The sequence below is a fragment of the Salvelinus fontinalis genome, chromosome 31 (assembly GCF_029448725.1).
Source record: "Salvelinus fontinalis isolate EN_2023a chromosome 31, ASM2944872v1, whole genome shotgun sequence".
In the NCBI taxonomy this organism is placed as follows: domain Eukaryota; kingdom Metazoa; phylum Chordata; class Actinopteri; order Salmoniformes; family Salmonidae; genus Salvelinus; species Salvelinus fontinalis.
The window spans coordinates 17,471,646-17,488,623 of record NC_074695.1 but is presented as its reverse complement, the minus strand read 5'-3'; the positions used below and the strand labels follow the sequence as shown (position 1 = coordinate 17,488,623).

Below are 16,978 nucleotides of genomic sequence, written 5' to 3'. Positions count from 1 at the left end.
GTCCTGTGATGTGTTATGGTGTGGTGTGAGGTGTTGTGGTGTGTTGTGGTGTGAGGTGTTGTAATGTGTTGTGGTGTGTTGTGGTATGTTGTGATGTGTTGTGGTCTGTTGTGATGTGCTGTGATGTGTTGTGGTCTGTTGTGATGTGCTGTGAGGTGTTGTGATGTGTTGTGGTATGTTTTGGTGTGCTGTGAGGTGTTGTGTTGTGTTGTGGTGTGAGGTGCTGTGATGTGAGGTGTTGTGATGTGATGTGGTCTGTTGTGGTGTGTTGTGAGGTGGTGTGTTGTGTTGTGAGGTGTTATGAGGTGTTGTTGTGTGTTGTGGTGTCTTATGAGGTGTTGTGGTGTGTTGGGATGTGTTGTGGTCTGTTGTGGTGTGCTGTGAGGTCTTGTGTTGTGAGGTGTTGTGGTGTGTTGTGAGGTGTTGTGTTGTGGTCTGTTATGAGGTGTTCTGTACAGTACTCTCTCCCCTGTGAATTTTGACTTTTACTAAAAACAACACGTATTTGGAATCCATTTCCAGCTAAGCTGTACAGTATAATGTTTGTTATATGAGACCTGTGTTGCTGTGTCTTTACAGTCCCACGGCAGTGCTCAGAGAGTGAGTTTGCCTGTACCAATGGACGCTGTATCGCCGGGAGGTGGAAGTGTGATGGAGACCATGACTGTGCTGACGGATCTGATGAGGTAACACACCTGACTCAACCACAGCAACATATCTGAGTTAGACACATGTGTAATAGATAACGCTACTGACTCATACTGTAGGGGAGAGTGGGGTAAGTTGAGACATTCTTTACATTCAGCATCATTCCGTCAAGGTAAATATTCTAACAAAGATATCTACATATATTTCAGGATGGTGTGTATACCTGGAAATAATCAGAATTCATTTAAATATTAGTTTTGAAAACATAGCTTGTCCAAAAAAAGTGTCTCTTGGCACAACTTATTCCCGTGTATGGGGTAAGTTAAGCCGTCTACAAACTTCTGTACTGAATGAAATATTACCACTACCTTCTTTATTTCTTAATTTCCCAAACACAATTCAACACAATCACAATTGCTCTTTTTTCTTTAAATCATTCAAGGCTTAACACCTAACAAGCACTTGTAACTTTTTTTTTACATTTGTAACATAGGCCAGGCCCTGTTGTTACCTCATATCCCAGCGAAAATGCCTTGTATTATGCCTGGAAGAACACTTCAATTGGCTCAACTTACCCCATGGCCATTGGCTCAACTTACCCCAGGGCAAACATTTTGACTATACTAGCCCATACAGCTACAAGGATGCACTTTCCTGCTAGGTTGAGGACCTCAAATTGAAGCAATACGGCACGAGGGGGGTTGTGATAGATGGCCAATATACCACTGTTCTTATGCGCAACGCGGAGTGCCTGGATACAGCCCTCAGCTGTGGTATATTGGTCGTATATCACAACCCCCCCGAGGTGCCTTATTGCTATTATAATAAATTGGTTAACAATGTAATTAGAACAGTAAAAAGAAATTTTTTGTCATACCCGTGGTATACAATCTGATATACAATGGCTTTCGGCCAATCAGCATTCAGGGCTCGAACCACCCAGCTATATGTCTATAATGAAGCTTATAGAGACCACAACTCATGTATAGAAAAATCATTCAATGATCTACTTTGGTTAGTATACAAGCATCATGAAACCTCAAACACAATAAATTAATTTGACTTGGTAAAAACACGTTTTTTTTACCTCTTTTTCCATGTGGTTTCTTCCTTCACAAACTCCATGAAATGATGACCTCTTCAGTAAATATTTGGTCAAATTATAAATTATAGGGTGGCTCAACTTACCCCTTTGGCTCCACTTACCCCACTCTCCCCTACTAACAACCTCTCTATGTTATCGGTTGACCTTATAGTTTAGAGATGTGCCTTTTACTTGAATGGTTAAAAGTGTGTGTGTGTGTGTGTGTGTGTGTGTGTGTGTGTGTGTGTGTGTGTGTGTGTGTGTGTGTGTGTGTGTGTGTGTGTGTGTGTGTGTGTGTGTGTGTGTGTGTGTGTGTGTGTGTGTTCCTCAGGGCGGCTGTGACCTGAAGTGTGACAGTGACCAGTTCCAGTGTGAGAACGGCCACTGTATCCCCAACCGCTGGCGCTGTGACGCAGATGCTGACTGTTTGGATGGCAGCGATGAGGAGAAGTGTCACATAGCTGGTGAGTGTGTTTGTGTCCTCATGTGCCTCGCTCATGCTGGCGTTTGAGATGGCCACAGTGCTAAAAGAGAGTGGTTAGACTGAGATTAAACATCCTTTTTATTTAACCTTTATTTAATAGGCAAATTAGTTAAGAACTTATTTACAATGAAGGCCTACCCCAGCCAAACCCTCCCCTAACCCGGACAACACTTGGCGCCACCCTATGGGAATCCCAATCACGGCCGGTTGTGATACAGCCTGGAATCGAACCAGGGTCTATAGTGACGCCTCTAGCACTGAGATGCAGTGCCTTAGATCGCTGTGCCACTCGGGAGCCCTCTACGTTTATTAATTGAGAGGGATTGTGGAGAGGTGCGTAGGATCCTTTTCCACAGCCTGTGGTAGGATCAACAGGAACAGGGTCAATAATGGGCAACCTACTGTTCTTCTTCCCTTCTCCATGTCTCAGTTGAGAGACACTGCCCCCTGGACGACTTCCAGTGTAACAACACGCTGTGTAAGCCCCTGGCCTGGAAATGCGACGGAGAGGACGACTGTGGAGACAACTCGGATGAGAACCCTGACGAGTGCAGTGAGTAGTGACATCAGATCCTGTGACATCATATCCTGTCTACTAGTACCCTTTTCACAGTACCGCGCTGAGCTGACTTGTACTGTGCTGGCCTGGTTACTCATCCATCATGATGGGAAGGACAATGTGAAATAAAATATCAGCGCCATCACAGTTCAGGTCTAGTTGTCACGATGGTCACAAAAGGGTATGTATCCTAAAGCCTGTCCTGACTCCTAACTCCTTGACTCCTAACCGCTCTTTCTCCTCCCCTTAGGGAGGTTCCAGTGCCCCCCCACCAGGACTTTCCGCTGCCAGAACGACCGTGTGTGTCTGAAAGTGTCCAAACAGTGTGACGGAGTTGACAACTGCGGGGACAACTCTGATGAGCTCAACTGCCGTGAGTTTCCTGTGCTGCTGGCCTTTAGCACACACCAACACAAGGCTGTCTCCTTGATGAGACGTTGTTCCCTGTGGAGAGGTTCCATCGTTACACCTACCATACCACTTATGTTACCTATGACAGAATGCATATCCAATACAGGGCTTCATTGTCGTTTTATTCAGTGGTATGCAATTATAGACATTGGATCAGAATGGTTGTGTTCATTTCATTCAATAGACATTTAATACACCTTTATATATCTCCTCAGGAGCAATGTGATGGTTGGTCTATGTGTGTTTTCTCAGAGCCCCCTCCAGCCCAGCCTACCTGTGACAAGGATGAGTTCCTGTGTGCCAATGGCAGGTGCATCAGCTCCAGCCTGCGCTGTAACTTCTTCAATGACTGTGAGGACTACGGTTCAGATGAGATCCACTGCAAGACAGGTGCCCCAAGTCATGACTGTTTACCACATCACCATGTCTACCGTTCTAATGGCATGTTGGAGGAGACAGCGTTGGTTTATTTTTCTCACACAATGTTCCGTTAACCTTCCAATGGCTCAACACTGTTGTGTATCCTAAACGTTTTCTTCTCTGCTTGTGGTGTGTCTCTGACCCTGCAGACACCAAGCTGAACGACTGCAGGAGTAACAGGACTCTGTGTGGGGACGGGGATGAGGCACACTGTGTCAGCAACCGGACAGACTCCTTCTGCTCCTGCAAACCAGGCTTCCAGAAGACTGCTCATAACACCTGTGAAGGTACACTCCACACACCAGGATGTCCTCTACAGGGTCAAGCTTATTACACACACCAGGATGTCCTCTACAGGGACAAGCCTATTACACACACCAGGATGTCCTCTACAGGGACAAGCCTATTACACACACCAGGATGTCCTCTACAGGGTCAAGCTTATTACACTATGTACACACGTGTTACAAACAGTATCTACTGGGATATCTCACTTTCAATCCCATATCCCAAAATATAATTACAAGGTTACAAGCCCACATTTCATGTACACTCGCTCACTCAGAGCTCAATCAGTATATTTCATTTTGTCCTTCAAATGCTGATTGAGTTAACTTTTAACCCCTGACCCCTCTCAGATAAGAATGAGTGTAAGCAGTTTGGAGTGTGCTCCCACATGTGCAACAACACCAAGGGATCCTACAAGTGTAGCTGCCACAAACACTTCACCAGGATCAATGACACCTGCAAGGCTGACAGTAAGTAGCATATTCTTCTAGTAGTGTAGTGTTCTTCTAGTAGTGTTCTTCTAGTAGCGTTCTTCTAGTAGTGTTCTTCTAGTAGCGTTCTTCCAGTAGTGTTCTTCTAGTAGTGTAGTGTTCTTCTAGTAGTGCAGTGTTCTTCTAGTAGTGTTCTTCTAGTGGTGCTCTTCTAGTAGTGCCGTGTTCTTCTAGTAGTGTTCTTCTAGTAGTGTTCTTCTAGTAGTACCGTGCTCTTCTAGTAGCGTTCTTCTAGTAGTGTTCTTCTAGCAGTGTAGTGTTCTTCTAGTAGTGTGATGTTCTTCCAGTAGCGTAGTGTTCTTCTAGTAGTGTTCTTCTAGTAGTGTGGTGTTCTTCTAGTAGTGTTCTTCTAGTAGTGTACTTCTAGTGGCGTTCTTCTAGTAGTGTTCTTCTAGTAGTGTAGTGTTCTTCTAGTAGTGTTCTTCTAGCGGTGTAGTGTTCTTCTAGTAGTGTAGTGTTCTTCTAGTAGTGTTCTTCTAGCGGTGTAGTGTTCTTCTAGTAGTGTTCTTCGAGTAGTGTAGTGTTCTTCTAGTAGTGTTCCTCCAGTAGTGTTCTTCAGGTGGTGTAGTGTTCTTCTAGTAGTGTAGTGTTCTTCTAGTAGTGTCGTGTTCTTCTAGTAGTGTAGTGTTCTTCTAGTGGTGTAGTGTTCTTCTAGTGGTGTAGTGTTTTTCTAGTAGTGTGGTGTTCTTCTAGTAGTGTTCTTCGAGTGGTGTAGTGTTCTTCTAGTAGTGTAGTGTTCTTCTAGTGGTGTAGTGTTTTTATTGTAGTGTTCTTCTAGTAGTGTTGTGTTCTCCTAGTGGTGTAGTGTTTTTATTGTAGTGTAGTGTTCTTCTAGTGGTGTAGCGCTCTTCTAGTAGTGTTCTTCTAGTAGCGAACTTCTAGTAGTGTTCTTCTAGTAGTGCAGTGTTCTTCTAGTAGTGTAGTGTTCTTCTAGTAGTGTAGTGTTCTTCTAGTAGTGTAGTGTTCTTCTAGTAGTGTAGTGTTCTTCTAGTAGTGTAGTGTTCTTCTAGTGATGTAGTGCTCTTCTAGTAGTGTAGTGTTCTTCTAGTAGTGTTCTTCTAGTAGTGTTCTTCTAGTAGTGTTCTTCTAGCAGTGTAGTGTTCTTCTAGTATTGTAGTGTTCTTCTAGTGGTGTAGTGTTCTTCTAGTGGTGTAGTGTTCTTATAGTATTGTAGTGTTCTTCTAGTGGTGTAGTGTTCTTCTAGTAGTGTAGTGTTCTTATAGTAGTGTTCTTCTAGTGGTGTAGTGTTCTTCTAGTGGTGTAGTGTTCTTCTAGTGGTGTAGTGTTCTTTTAGTAGTGTAGTGTTCTTATAGTAGTGTAGTGTTCTTATAGTAGTGTAGTGTTCTTCTAGTAGTGTAGTGTTCTTCTAGTAGTGTTCTTCTAGTGGTGTAGTGTTCTCCTAGTGGTGTAGTGTTCTTCTAGTAGTGTTCTTCTAGTATTGTAGTGTTCTTCTAGTAGTGTAGCGTTCTTCTAGTAGTGTTCTTCTAGTATTGTAGTGTTCTTCTAGTAGTGTAGTGTTCTTCTAGTAGTGTTCTTCTAGTGGTGTAGTGTTCTCCTAGTGGTGTAGTGTTCTTCTAGTAGTGTTCTTCTAGTATTGTAGTGTTCTTCTAGTAGTGTAGTGTTCTTCTAGTAGTGTTCTTCTAGTGGTGTAGTGTTCTTATAGTAGTGCAGTGTTCTTCTAGTAGTGTTCTTCTAGTAGTGTAGTGTAGTTTATTTTAGTAGTGTAGTGTAGTTTTATTTAGTTGTGTAGTTTTCTTCTTCAAACCCTAAATACTTTGAAATAGTGTTTTCTTAAACCTTCCGCAGCCACAATGAATGCATTGACATTTCATGAATTCTGTGTGGAAGTTCTGACTTCATTTCCTGACTCCTCTCTCCCTCCTTCCCTACCACTCGCTCGCTCTCGCTCTCTCACTCCTCCCGCCCTCCACCCCTCCCTCCGGTCTTTCCAGACCAGAACAGTAGCAGACAGGTGCTCTACATCGCCGATGACAACGAGATCCGCAGCCTGGACCCTGGCATGCCCAACTGGCGCTACGAGCAGAGCTTCCAGGGCGATGCCAACGTACGCATCGATGCCATGGACCTGCACGTCAAGACCAACCGCATCTACTGGACCAACTGGCACACTGGCAGAATCTCCTCCTACGAGCTGCCTTCATCATCGTCATCTTCCTCTTCTGGCACATCGTCAAATACACGCCGCAACCGCCGCCATAGTGAGGGAGGTGTTACTACCCTGGAGGTGAGGCTTGAGTGACGCAAACAGGAATGTAGGCACGTGCGCACACACACACACAAGGACACACACTTACACACACACTCACATTCTCACACACACATGCACACACACACAAACACAAACACATGTACACACACACACACACATTAACACACTCACACATGCACACACACACAAACAGACACACACACTAAAACATGGGCACTGTTATGACATCCTATGTGTGATACAATATAAGTGGAATGCAGTTAGTGCCAAGTCTCATAGTTCAGAAAGGTCTGTTGTTTTCTGTTCACAACATAATGAGATGTACCTAAACATCCCTCTGTCATCTCTCCCTCTGACTAGATTGTAGGGCATCTAAACATGCCTCGGGGTATAGCAGTGGACTGGGTGGCTGGTAACCTGTACTGGACTGAATCTGGCAGAGATGTGATCGAGGTGGCCCAACTTTCAGGCAAACACCGCAAGACCCTAATCTCAGGCATGATAGACGAGCCTAACGCCATTGTAGTGGACCCCCAGAGAGGGTGAGATTTTTGTATTTTATTTAACCTTTATTTAAATAGGCAAGTCAGTTAGGAACAAATTCTTATTTACAATGATGGCCTATCCCGGCCAAACCCTCCCCTAAACCGGACGGTGCTGGGCCAACTGTGCACCGCCCTATGGGACTCCTGATCACGGCCGGTTGTGATACAGGTCTGGATCGAACCTATGTCTGTAGTGATGCCTCGAGCACTGCGATGCAGTGCCTTAGACCGCTGCACCACTCAGAGACTAGTACCCTTTACCACTACTGAGCCAACCCCAGCCAAGCCCAGCCAACCCCAGCTATATTGAGTTGGCCTAGTTATGCATCCACTAGTGTCCTGGAAAAGACAATGCGAAAATAAATTATCAAAAGAAATTGAATAATAAACTTGTATTTCCTGCTGAGCTGTTTTGACTGCGTTTCTGTGTCCTCAGGACCCTGTACTGGGCCGACTGGGGAAACCACCCTAAGATTGAGACAGCAGCCATGGATGGAACCCTGAGACAGACCCTGGTCCATGAGAACATCCAGTGGCCCACAGGTCTGTATAGCATTAGCATTGTAGCCTAGCATTAGTATTAACACTTAGCATTATACATAGCATTATGCCCTAGCATTAGCATAGTGGTGTAAGTGGTGTCATACCTTTTTTCTGGTCACTGTTTGTGTTATCCATGTCCTCTTTAACCCTCCGCTCCTACTCCTCTTCCTCTACCACCACCTCCTCCTCCTCCTCTCTCCAGGTCTGGCGGTAGACTACTTCAATGAGCGCTTGTACTGGGCGGACGCTAAGCTGTCTGTTATCGGGAGCGTGCGACTCAACGGCTCCGACCCTGTCATCTCCATCACAGGACTCAAAAACAGTTCAGTTCACAACACTAAACTACACTTATCTCAGGGCTGGGGTTCAGTGTAGTTTTATGAGGATACCACCCATCTTTGCTTCCTACAAAATTTTACATGGGTAACAATTTATGAATTAAAGGATAAGTAGTGAAATTGATACAGTTGTCACTGTTTTACAGAGTGGGTTGACCTTGTTCAGTTCTCAAAGGGACATAGTTAAGGCAGGATGAACAGTTCCTAACTCTCTCTCCTTCCATCCCCAGACCTGCTCCATCCGTTCAGCATCGACATCTTTGAGGACTACATATATGGCGTCACCTACATTAATAACTTTGTGTTCCGGGTCAACAAGTTTGGCAAGAGCCCCATGGAGAACCTGACCACTGGCATTAACCACGCCACAGACATAGTCCTTTACCACCGTTACAAACAACCAGAGAGTGAGTGGCTGTCTGCCTACACTATAGCTAATTTCTTTAAATGAAACCCTACTCCCCCATATAGTACACTTCTTTTTGACCCCTATCAAACCACCACCGCTAAAAACCGGTAGAGAGTGTCTGTCTCTCTCTCTCTCTCTGTCTGTCTGTGGGTCTCTTTCTGTCTGTCTGTCACTCTCTGTCTGTCTGTCTGTCTCTCTGTCTCTGTCTGTCTCGCTCTCTGTCAGTCTGTCTCACTCTCTGTCTGTCTCTGTGTCTCTGTCTCTGTCTGTCACTCTCTGTCTGTCTGTCTGTCTGTCTGTCTGTCTGTCTGTCTGTCTGTCTGTCTCTCTCTCTCTCTCTCTCAAAATTTCAATTTCAATTTGCTTTATTGGCATGACGTAAAAATGTACATATTGCCAAAGCTTATTTACAATATAAAAATGAGAATCAAAATTGTCAACGGGACAACAGTAATAACAATAACCAAGGGTCAAAATAACCATACATTCAACAATAACAATAAGCATACAGTAGAGGACATGTGCAGGTTGATTGGTCTGTCAGACACTGTCCCTCAACTTATGGCAGGCAGCAATGTAGTGCACTGCCAACCCACAGCTCTCTGCGTCCTCCCCCAACAGGACGTCTAGCCTATCCTCATCAGAGAGGTCTTTTGATCAGTAACCATGGTCAAATATTTAGCCACGGTGTACTGTCGATTTAGGGCCAGATAGCACTGCATTTTGCTCTGTGCTTGTGCTTGTGTTTCCCAATAAGCAATATAGTTTTGTTTTGACTGTGTTGTAATTTGGTTTATTCTGATTGATTGGATGTTCTGGTCCTGAGGTTTCAGTGTGTTAGTAGAACAGGTTTGTGAACTCAGCCCCAGGACCAGCTGGATGAGGGGACTCTTTTCTTTGCTCAGCTCTTGGCATTGCAGGGCTTGGTAGTGATATGAGAGGGGGTCACTGTATTTTAGATGTTTCCAAAACTTAATTGCTCTTTTTTGAGTTTTTATTATTAGTGGATATTTGCCTAATTCTGCCCTGCATGCATTGTTTGTAGTTTTCCTCTGGACATGTAGGAGAATCTTACAGAACTCTGCATGCAGGGTTTCAATGTGATGTTTGTCCCATTTGATGAAATCTTTTTTTGCAAGTGGACCCCACACCTCGCTGCCATAAAGTGCAATTGGTTCAATGACATATTCAATTATTTTTAGCCAAATTTTAATAGGTATTTCAATTTGAATTTGCTTTTTAATTGCGTAGTTTCTCTCTCTCTGTCTCTCTCTCTCTCTCTCTCTCTCTCTCTCTCTCTGTCTAGCTGACTCTGTCTGTGACACACTATCCATTATATACAGTATTTCACTATCCATGATATACAGTATTTCACTATCCATTATATGCTGTATTTCACATAGTGTTCTTCTTCAGACCCCTATTTCCCATAGTGCACTACTGTTGACATCTATTCCACATATGGTTCAGTGGAGTTTAACACATTTTAGTGACGTTTCTCTTTATCCTGTTCTGGCTCTTACTGTCTGTTATCCCTCTGTCTGCTCTCTCTGTGTCATTAGTGACCAACCCATGTGACAGGAAGAAGTGTGAGTGGTTGTGTCTGCTCAGCCCCAGTGGTCCAGTCTGTACCTGTCCAAACGATCGCGTGGCTGAAAACGGCACATGTGTGGAGAGACCCCCTTCCACACGGTCTCCATTCTGTGAGTACACACGCCCCACTGGGCACACACTGGTTGAATCAACGTTGTTTTCACGTCATTTCAACAAAATTACTTGGACCAACATGGAATAGATGTTGAATTGACATCTGGTGCCCAGTGGGACTCTTATCAATAACCTCTCCCCCTCTTCTCCCAGCCCCCTCTCCCCTCGGGCCGTGTACGGTCCAGTGCCTGAACGGAGGGAACTGTTTCCTGAACACCAGGCAGCAGGCTAAGTGTCAGTGCCAGCCCAGTTTCACTGGAGAGAGGTGTGAGGTCAACCAGTGTAGAGACTACTGTAAGAATGGAGGAGCCTGCACTGCCTCAGTCATAGGTAGGTTACCTGAGCATATACAGTCATTGGTGTGGCTGCAACTGGCAAACTAGTCTAGGTGCCGGTAGCAGCCATTTTCTATTGCAGACTGTAGGGGCTGCTTTAGGGGGACTGTGGCGACTCTATTGTGCATTGATATTAATAGGAACCCTTCTAAGATTCAGCCCTATGTGTGTTAAGTGCATGTAAATGAGATGTTTTTTCTATTTGTGTTCTGACCTATAACTATAAGCATGATAATAGCAGGCTATTCACCCACTTGACTTCATTCCCTCATAATTCCACCACCTTTACGCGTGAGGAAACCACCGATAGAAATAACAGCATTCTCAATGCACTGTAATTTATAAATTGATAAGAGCCATTGATAACAGCTAGGTAAATGCATAATCCATTTAGAGAGGTGGATTGTAAATACACATAGCAATTGTTTTAGTAAAATGTTTCCTTATGATCACTGGACACGAATGTGAAAACAGTCATATGGAAGCAAACTGAAAATCATATCAACATGATATGTATTGCATGTTGCTGTCCCTTTTCCACAGTGAAGTAGGCGATAAATTGCTGTGCCATTATTCAGAATTTGTGTGCCCTCATAATTTGCTTGGATGACATTTGGAGAGCCAAGCTATAGGCTTCTGTAGGGCTGAACCTGCTGAGTTGAGGCTTTATAACGTTTTCATTATATTCCCTTTTCTCCATTTTATTTGACAATGTGTATCATGATAAATATTAGCCACTATCGGGAGCCACCGCCAGTAATACCCACATACATTTATAACTGTCACTGTCGTGTTCATTTCCTTCAATTTGTAGCCTACATTTTGCTTCATTCCATTCTGTTGACCTTTTTCCTCTGTCACTTTTGTGTAGTTGTTCCTGAGGGAGGCTAGCGTTACTGGATCATCCTAGGTTAACGTTGTTTAATCATTTGGGACATGCAGCCTTTTTGAATTATTATGGATCTCAGACCACACGTAACAGGTTAAACCTGGAGCCTGGCGCATGTTGTCGAACAGTTCCATGATTAATGAGGATGTCACGCCCTGGCCATAGAGAGGCTTTTATTCTCTATGTTGGTTAGGCCAGGGTGTGACTAGGGTGGGCATTCTAGTTTCTTTATTTCTATGTTTTCTGTTTCTATGTTTTGGCCGGGTATGGTTCTCAATCAGGTACAGCTGTCTATCGTTGTCTCTGATTGGGAATCATACTTAGGCAGCCTGTTTTTCCACCTTAGTTGTGGGTAGTTGACTTTGTTAGTGGCCTGTATAGCCCTAGTAAGCTTCACTGTCGTTTTTGTTGTTTCTTGTTTTGTTGGCGACATTTATAACATTAAAAGAAAATGTACGCTCTCCACGCTGCACCTTGGTCCGGTCATTTCCCTGACGACGTTTGTGACAGAGGATTAGAGTAGATTTATAGAACTACTGTTCCACCCCTATTGTACACATTTCTCACCTTCCAAAATTCCATGAACTGAATTTGAATATGGCAACTTTCAGGATGAATCAAACCACTATCTTTGATTCATCAATATAGTTTGTGTGTAAAGTCTCTCCAAACCATTCATATATACTTTCCTAACCCCAAAATGGCCTAAATAATCTACAAAATCTCAGTATTTTTTTATCTACCAGTTGGTGTTGAAACGGAGACGAATATGCATATATATAGATGGCTTTCTTTAATTGATCCCTGTATTCTGAACCCGTTCTCTCAATGTGTTGTAGTGAGTCTGTCGACAAAACTCTAATTAAAGGTACACCGTATTTAAAGTGATGGCTTAAGATAAATGTACTGAAAACCCTATTGAATGAAAACTCCACAAGAAAATCTGTTGGCCAGCAAGGGGGACGGTTTTCAGTGGTTGAATTACATTTATTCAGTGTATGCAAGGTAGACACACCTGTAGAGCACACTACGCACCTGCATTAGGTAAGTCTGAACACCAACAACTGATAAGTGCGTAGGAAAGGCGTCAAGTGCGTAGGAAAGGCGTCAATTTTCCAAAGTCTGAATTGTGCCCATTTTATTTAGATTTTTGTTCTTATTTAACTTGACCCTTTGTTCCCAGGGGCCCCTACCTGCCGCTGTCTGAAGGGCTTCACGGGGCCCCAGTGTAAACTCCACACCTGTCAGGACCACTGTCATAATGGAGGCAGCTGCACTGTATCCCAGGGCAACCAGCCCACCTGCCGCTGTCCGCCTGAGTATCTGGGAGACCAGTGTCAATACAGTGAGTGTGTAGTTTATAATGGGTTAATAAGGGATGATTAAGCAACAATGCCAACCTCTTGAACATCTTGGCCATGTACTATAATCTCCACCCGGCACAGCAAAGAGGACTGGCCACCCCTCAGAACCTGGTTCCTCTCTAAGTTTCTTCCTAGGTTCCTGCCTTTCTAGGGAGTTTCTCCTAGCCACCATGCTTCTACACCTGCATTGCTTGCTGTTTGGGGTTTTAGGCTGGGTTTCTGTACAGCACTTTGTGATATCGGCTGATGTAAGAAGGGCTTTATAAATACATTTGATTGATTGATTGATTGATCTGTGTAACAGTTTAACTAAATCTATAGTTCCTGTATTATAACAGAGTAACTAAATTTATAGTTCCTGTATTGTAACAGACTAACTAAATCTATAGTTACTGTAATGTAACAGAGTAACAAAATCTATAGTTACTGTAATGTAACAGAGTAACTAAATCTATAGTTGCTGTATTGTAACAGAGTAACTAAATCTATAGTTGCTGTATTGTAACAGAGTAACTAAGTCTATAGTTGCTGTATTGTAACAGAGTAACTAAATCTACAGTTCCTGTATTATAACAGACTAACTAAATCTATAGTTCCTGTATTGTAACAGAGTCACTAAATCTATAGTTCCTGTATTATAACAGACTAACTAAATCTATAGTTCCTGTATTATAACAGAGTCACTAAATCTATAGTTCCTGTATTATAACAGAGTAACTAAATCTATAGTTCCTGTATTATAACAGACTAACTAAATCTATAGTTCCTGTATTGTAACAGAGTCACTAAATCTATAGTTCCTGTATTTTCAGGTGTATCTTTCATTCCTGTGATTTTTTTCATTTGAATAACAATAATAATTTCTTCATTCCACTTTGTAATGTAATACTTAATCCTTAATCAGAAATGGCTGAAAAGGAACTGACTGTAAGCCCTGTTTCCCTGGCTCTATCTTCTCATCACCCCTCCAGGTACATGTGAGGGTTACTGTGAGAACGAGGCCATGTGTCTGCAGACGTCCAATGCCACCAAGCTGTGTCGCTGTACCTCTCAGTTCCATGGACAGCTCTGTGAGCTGGACAAGTGTGAGTACTGCGGACCTAACGGCAAGTGTCTGCCCAAAGCCTCAGGAGAGGTCATGTGCAGGTAGGGGTCATACACAGTACATATACAGAACACACTCAAACATAAATACACACACACACACACACACTAAACACATTTTTCAGTCCATTCACACTCACTCACACACACACATTTATCCTGGTGTTATCCTGTAAAGATTCAATCTAGTTCTGTTGGTTGTCTCTGTCTGTCTCTCTCTCTTTGTCTCTGTGTAACTGTCAATGTCCAGCTGTCCTAACGGTCGTACCCAGCCCAGCTGCTACACCTGTCTAGATTTCTGCACCAATGGACTCTGCTCTATCGAACCAGGCACACTACTGCCCCAGTGCAAGTAAGAATATGACCCCAATCACTCAGATGTACACCCACACACACTCAAGCTCATTCAGACATACACACAGATACACGATTTGTGACTATCTGTAACCTGTGTGGTGTATTTAGATGTAACCTGTGTGGTGTGTATTTAGGTGTAACCTGCATGGTGTGTATTTAGGTGTAACCTGTGTGGTGTATTTAGGTGTAACCTGCATGGTATGTATTTAGGTGTAACCTGCGTGGTGTGTATTTAGATGTAACCTGTGTGGTGTGTATTTAGATGTAACCTGTGTGGTGTGTATTTAGGTGTAACCTGTGTGTTATGTATTTAGATGTAACCTGTGTGGTGTGTATTTAGATGTAACCTGCGTGGTGTGTATTTAGATGTAACCTGTGTGGTGTGTATTTAGGTGTAACCTGCGTGGTGTGTATTTAGGTGTAACCTGTGTGGTGTGTATTTAGGTGTAACCTGTGTGGTGTGTATTTAGGTGTAACCTGTGTGTTGTGTATTTAGATGTAACCTGTGTGGTGTGTATTTAGGTGTAACCTGTGGGGTGTGTATTTAGGTGTAACCTGTGTGGTGTGTATTTAGGTGTAACCTGTGTGGTGTGTATTTAGGTGTAACCTGTGTGGTGTGTATTTCGGTGTAACTGTCACAGTTGTAAATTAGAACTTGTTCTCAACTGGCCTACCTGGTTAAATAAAGGGGAAATAAAAAAAAAGGAATACAAATCTGTAATGTGTGTGATGTGTATTTAGGTGTTCTATAGGGTGGAGGGGGTATCGATGTGAAGTCACTGCCTCTCCTGTGGACTCTCCTGAATCCAGTGGAAGTAAGTTACTTTAGTTACTTTGTAGTCTCTTTACAGTGTCAGTGAAATACATTTGATAACTACAGATTATAACACAATACATGTTATAAACTGTCTGAGCTCATTGGTCGATGTACTCTGAGCTCATTGGTCGGTGTTGCATATTTCTCATTGATGGGCGTGTTGCTCTCTCTGCAGGTTCTGCCTCCATAATCATCCCAGTGCTGCTGCTGTTATTACTGGCGCTGCTGATTGTCAGCGCCATCTTGTGGTACAAGAGGAGAATGCGTGGGTGAGTAGAGTAGACAACCTTTGTGTTGAGACTGGGTGTGAGAGGTCCCACTCATTCGGTCAAACTCAAATATATTTTTCACCTCATCTGTACCTCCCACCATATCTATCTCTCTCTCTCTTCTGTGGATAACCACCTCTTTCCTGTCCCCCAGGTCTGTATGGCCGGGCAAACGCTCCCGACATTCTCGGTAACTTAATAGGGTCACATCTAACACGTCTCCCCCCCAGACCCTCCCCCCTTCTCCTCCCTCTCCCCAAAGCCTCATCTAAGCCACCATCTTGTCCGTGGGTTCAGTGACAGTCCTCCATTTTGCTGGTCTTTCTGTAGTAGAGTCTGTCTGTCTGTCCCTGCCTGCTCTCTCCTGTTTAGTACAGGGTTTCCCACCCAGGAACACAGGAGGCTATTGACAGATTGACTGGTTCTTCCCGACACATCCATACCTTTCCCTGTCTACATATATTACAGTGATGCTTCTGTGCCTGCATTGTAGAAGTGGAACATTTGCGTTGTGGAAAATCCAGCATTTACCAGGATAGACACTGGACGTGTCCAAATGGACTTTTGAAAAAAGCTAATTTGATTTGTCAATTTACCGTGGTTCTGTGTTGCCTTGACTGTGTGGAAACATTTTAATGTACTGTACATGTAGCTGGTGGTGTGATGGTTTTCTGTATGCTGGATTTTTCTATCCTGTCAGTGGCTTGAACCAAGGCTCTCAGTACTTTCAGTGTGTGTTACTGTGTTGTGGCTACGTCTCTGCTAATGTTGAAGTGTTGAGAGGACACAAACTCTGTGTGTGTGTGTGTGTGTGTGTGTGTGTGTGTGTGTGTGTGTGTGTGTGTGTGTGTGTGTGTGTGTGTGTGTGTGTGTGTGTGTGTGTGTGTGTGTGTGTGTGTGTGTGTGCACAGTGCTAAGGGCTTTCAGCACCACAGGATGACCAACGGGGCCATGAATGTGGAGATAGGGAACCCAGCCTATAAGATCTACGAAGGGGAGCCAGACGACGATGCTGGGGAACTCCTGGATTCAGACTTTGCTTTAGACCCAGATAAGGTAACACATACACATACTCTTACACTCAGTCGCCAGTTCATTAGGTATACCCATCTACTACCGGGTCGGACCCGCCTTTTCCTCCATAACAGCTAGAATTCTCCGGGGAATTGAAATGTTGCCAGGAAAACATTCCCCACACCACCACCACCAGCGCTATACTGTTGACACCAGGCAGGATGGCTCTGCCATCAGCATGATGCAACACCTGACTCTGCCATCAGCATGATGCACAGGGACCAGGATGCGTCATACCAGGCAATATTTTTCCAGTCCTCAAGTGTCCAGTGTTGGTGATTGCGTGCCCAACGGAGCCGCTTCTCCTTGTTTTTAGCTGATACGAGTGGAACCCGGTGTGGTCGTCTGCTGCAATAGCCCATCCATGACGAGGGCCGACGAGTTGTGTGTTCCAAGATGCTGTTCTGCACACCACTGTTGTACGATTCTTGCCATTCTCTCATCAACGAGCTGTTTTCGCCCACAGGACTGCCGCTGAATGGATGTTTTTTGTTTGTTGCACCATTCTCGGTGGACCCTAGATACTTTTGTGCGTGAAAAGCCCAGGAGGCCAGCCCCTGACACCGACGATCATGCAGTACCACGCTCAAAGTCGGTTAGGTCACTCGTTTT

The 16,978-nt window shown here is 43.9% G+C and overlaps 1 protein-coding gene across 2 annotated transcripts in view; it reads left to right on the top strand.

The window, feature by feature from the left end:
• Window positions 1-16,978, top strand: part of LOC129829690 (low-density lipoprotein receptor-related protein 1-like) — a 251,799-nt gene that overhangs the window by 228,758 nt on the left and 6,063 nt on the right. The window contains exons 70-90 of one of the 2 annotated variants that reach the window (XM_055891549.1): window positions 580-686; window positions 2,064-2,196; window positions 2,647-2,769; window positions 3,026-3,148; window positions 3,439-3,576; window positions 3,756-3,893; window positions 4,245-4,364; window positions 6,338-6,630; window positions 6,976-7,157; window positions 7,597-7,703; window positions 7,906-8,025; window positions 8,272-8,448; window positions 10,013-10,153; window positions 10,311-10,487; window positions 12,565-12,726; window positions 13,717-13,891; window positions 14,100-14,201; window positions 14,948-15,021; window positions 15,199-15,292; window positions 15,447-15,482; window positions 16,204-16,348. In XM_055891549.1, the coding sequence (XP_055747524.1) occupies window positions 580-686; window positions 2,064-2,196; window positions 2,647-2,769; window positions 3,026-3,148; window positions 3,439-3,576; window positions 3,756-3,893; window positions 4,245-4,364; window positions 6,338-6,630; window positions 6,976-7,157; window positions 7,597-7,703; window positions 7,906-8,025; window positions 8,272-8,448; window positions 10,013-10,153; window positions 10,311-10,487; window positions 12,565-12,726; window positions 13,717-13,891; window positions 14,100-14,201; window positions 14,948-15,021; window positions 15,199-15,292; window positions 15,447-15,482; window positions 16,204-16,348 (2,867 nt within the window). The remainder of the gene's footprint in view (window positions 1-579; window positions 687-2,063; window positions 2,197-2,646; window positions 2,770-3,025; window positions 3,149-3,438; window positions 3,577-3,755; window positions 3,894-4,244; window positions 4,365-6,337; window positions 6,631-6,975; window positions 7,158-7,596; window positions 7,704-7,905; window positions 8,026-8,271; window positions 8,449-10,012; window positions 10,154-10,310; window positions 10,488-12,564; window positions 12,727-13,716; window positions 13,892-14,099; window positions 14,202-14,947; window positions 15,022-15,198; window positions 15,293-15,446; window positions 15,483-16,203; window positions 16,349-16,978) is intronic. The other variant, XM_055891550.1, reaches the window with a different exon arrangement.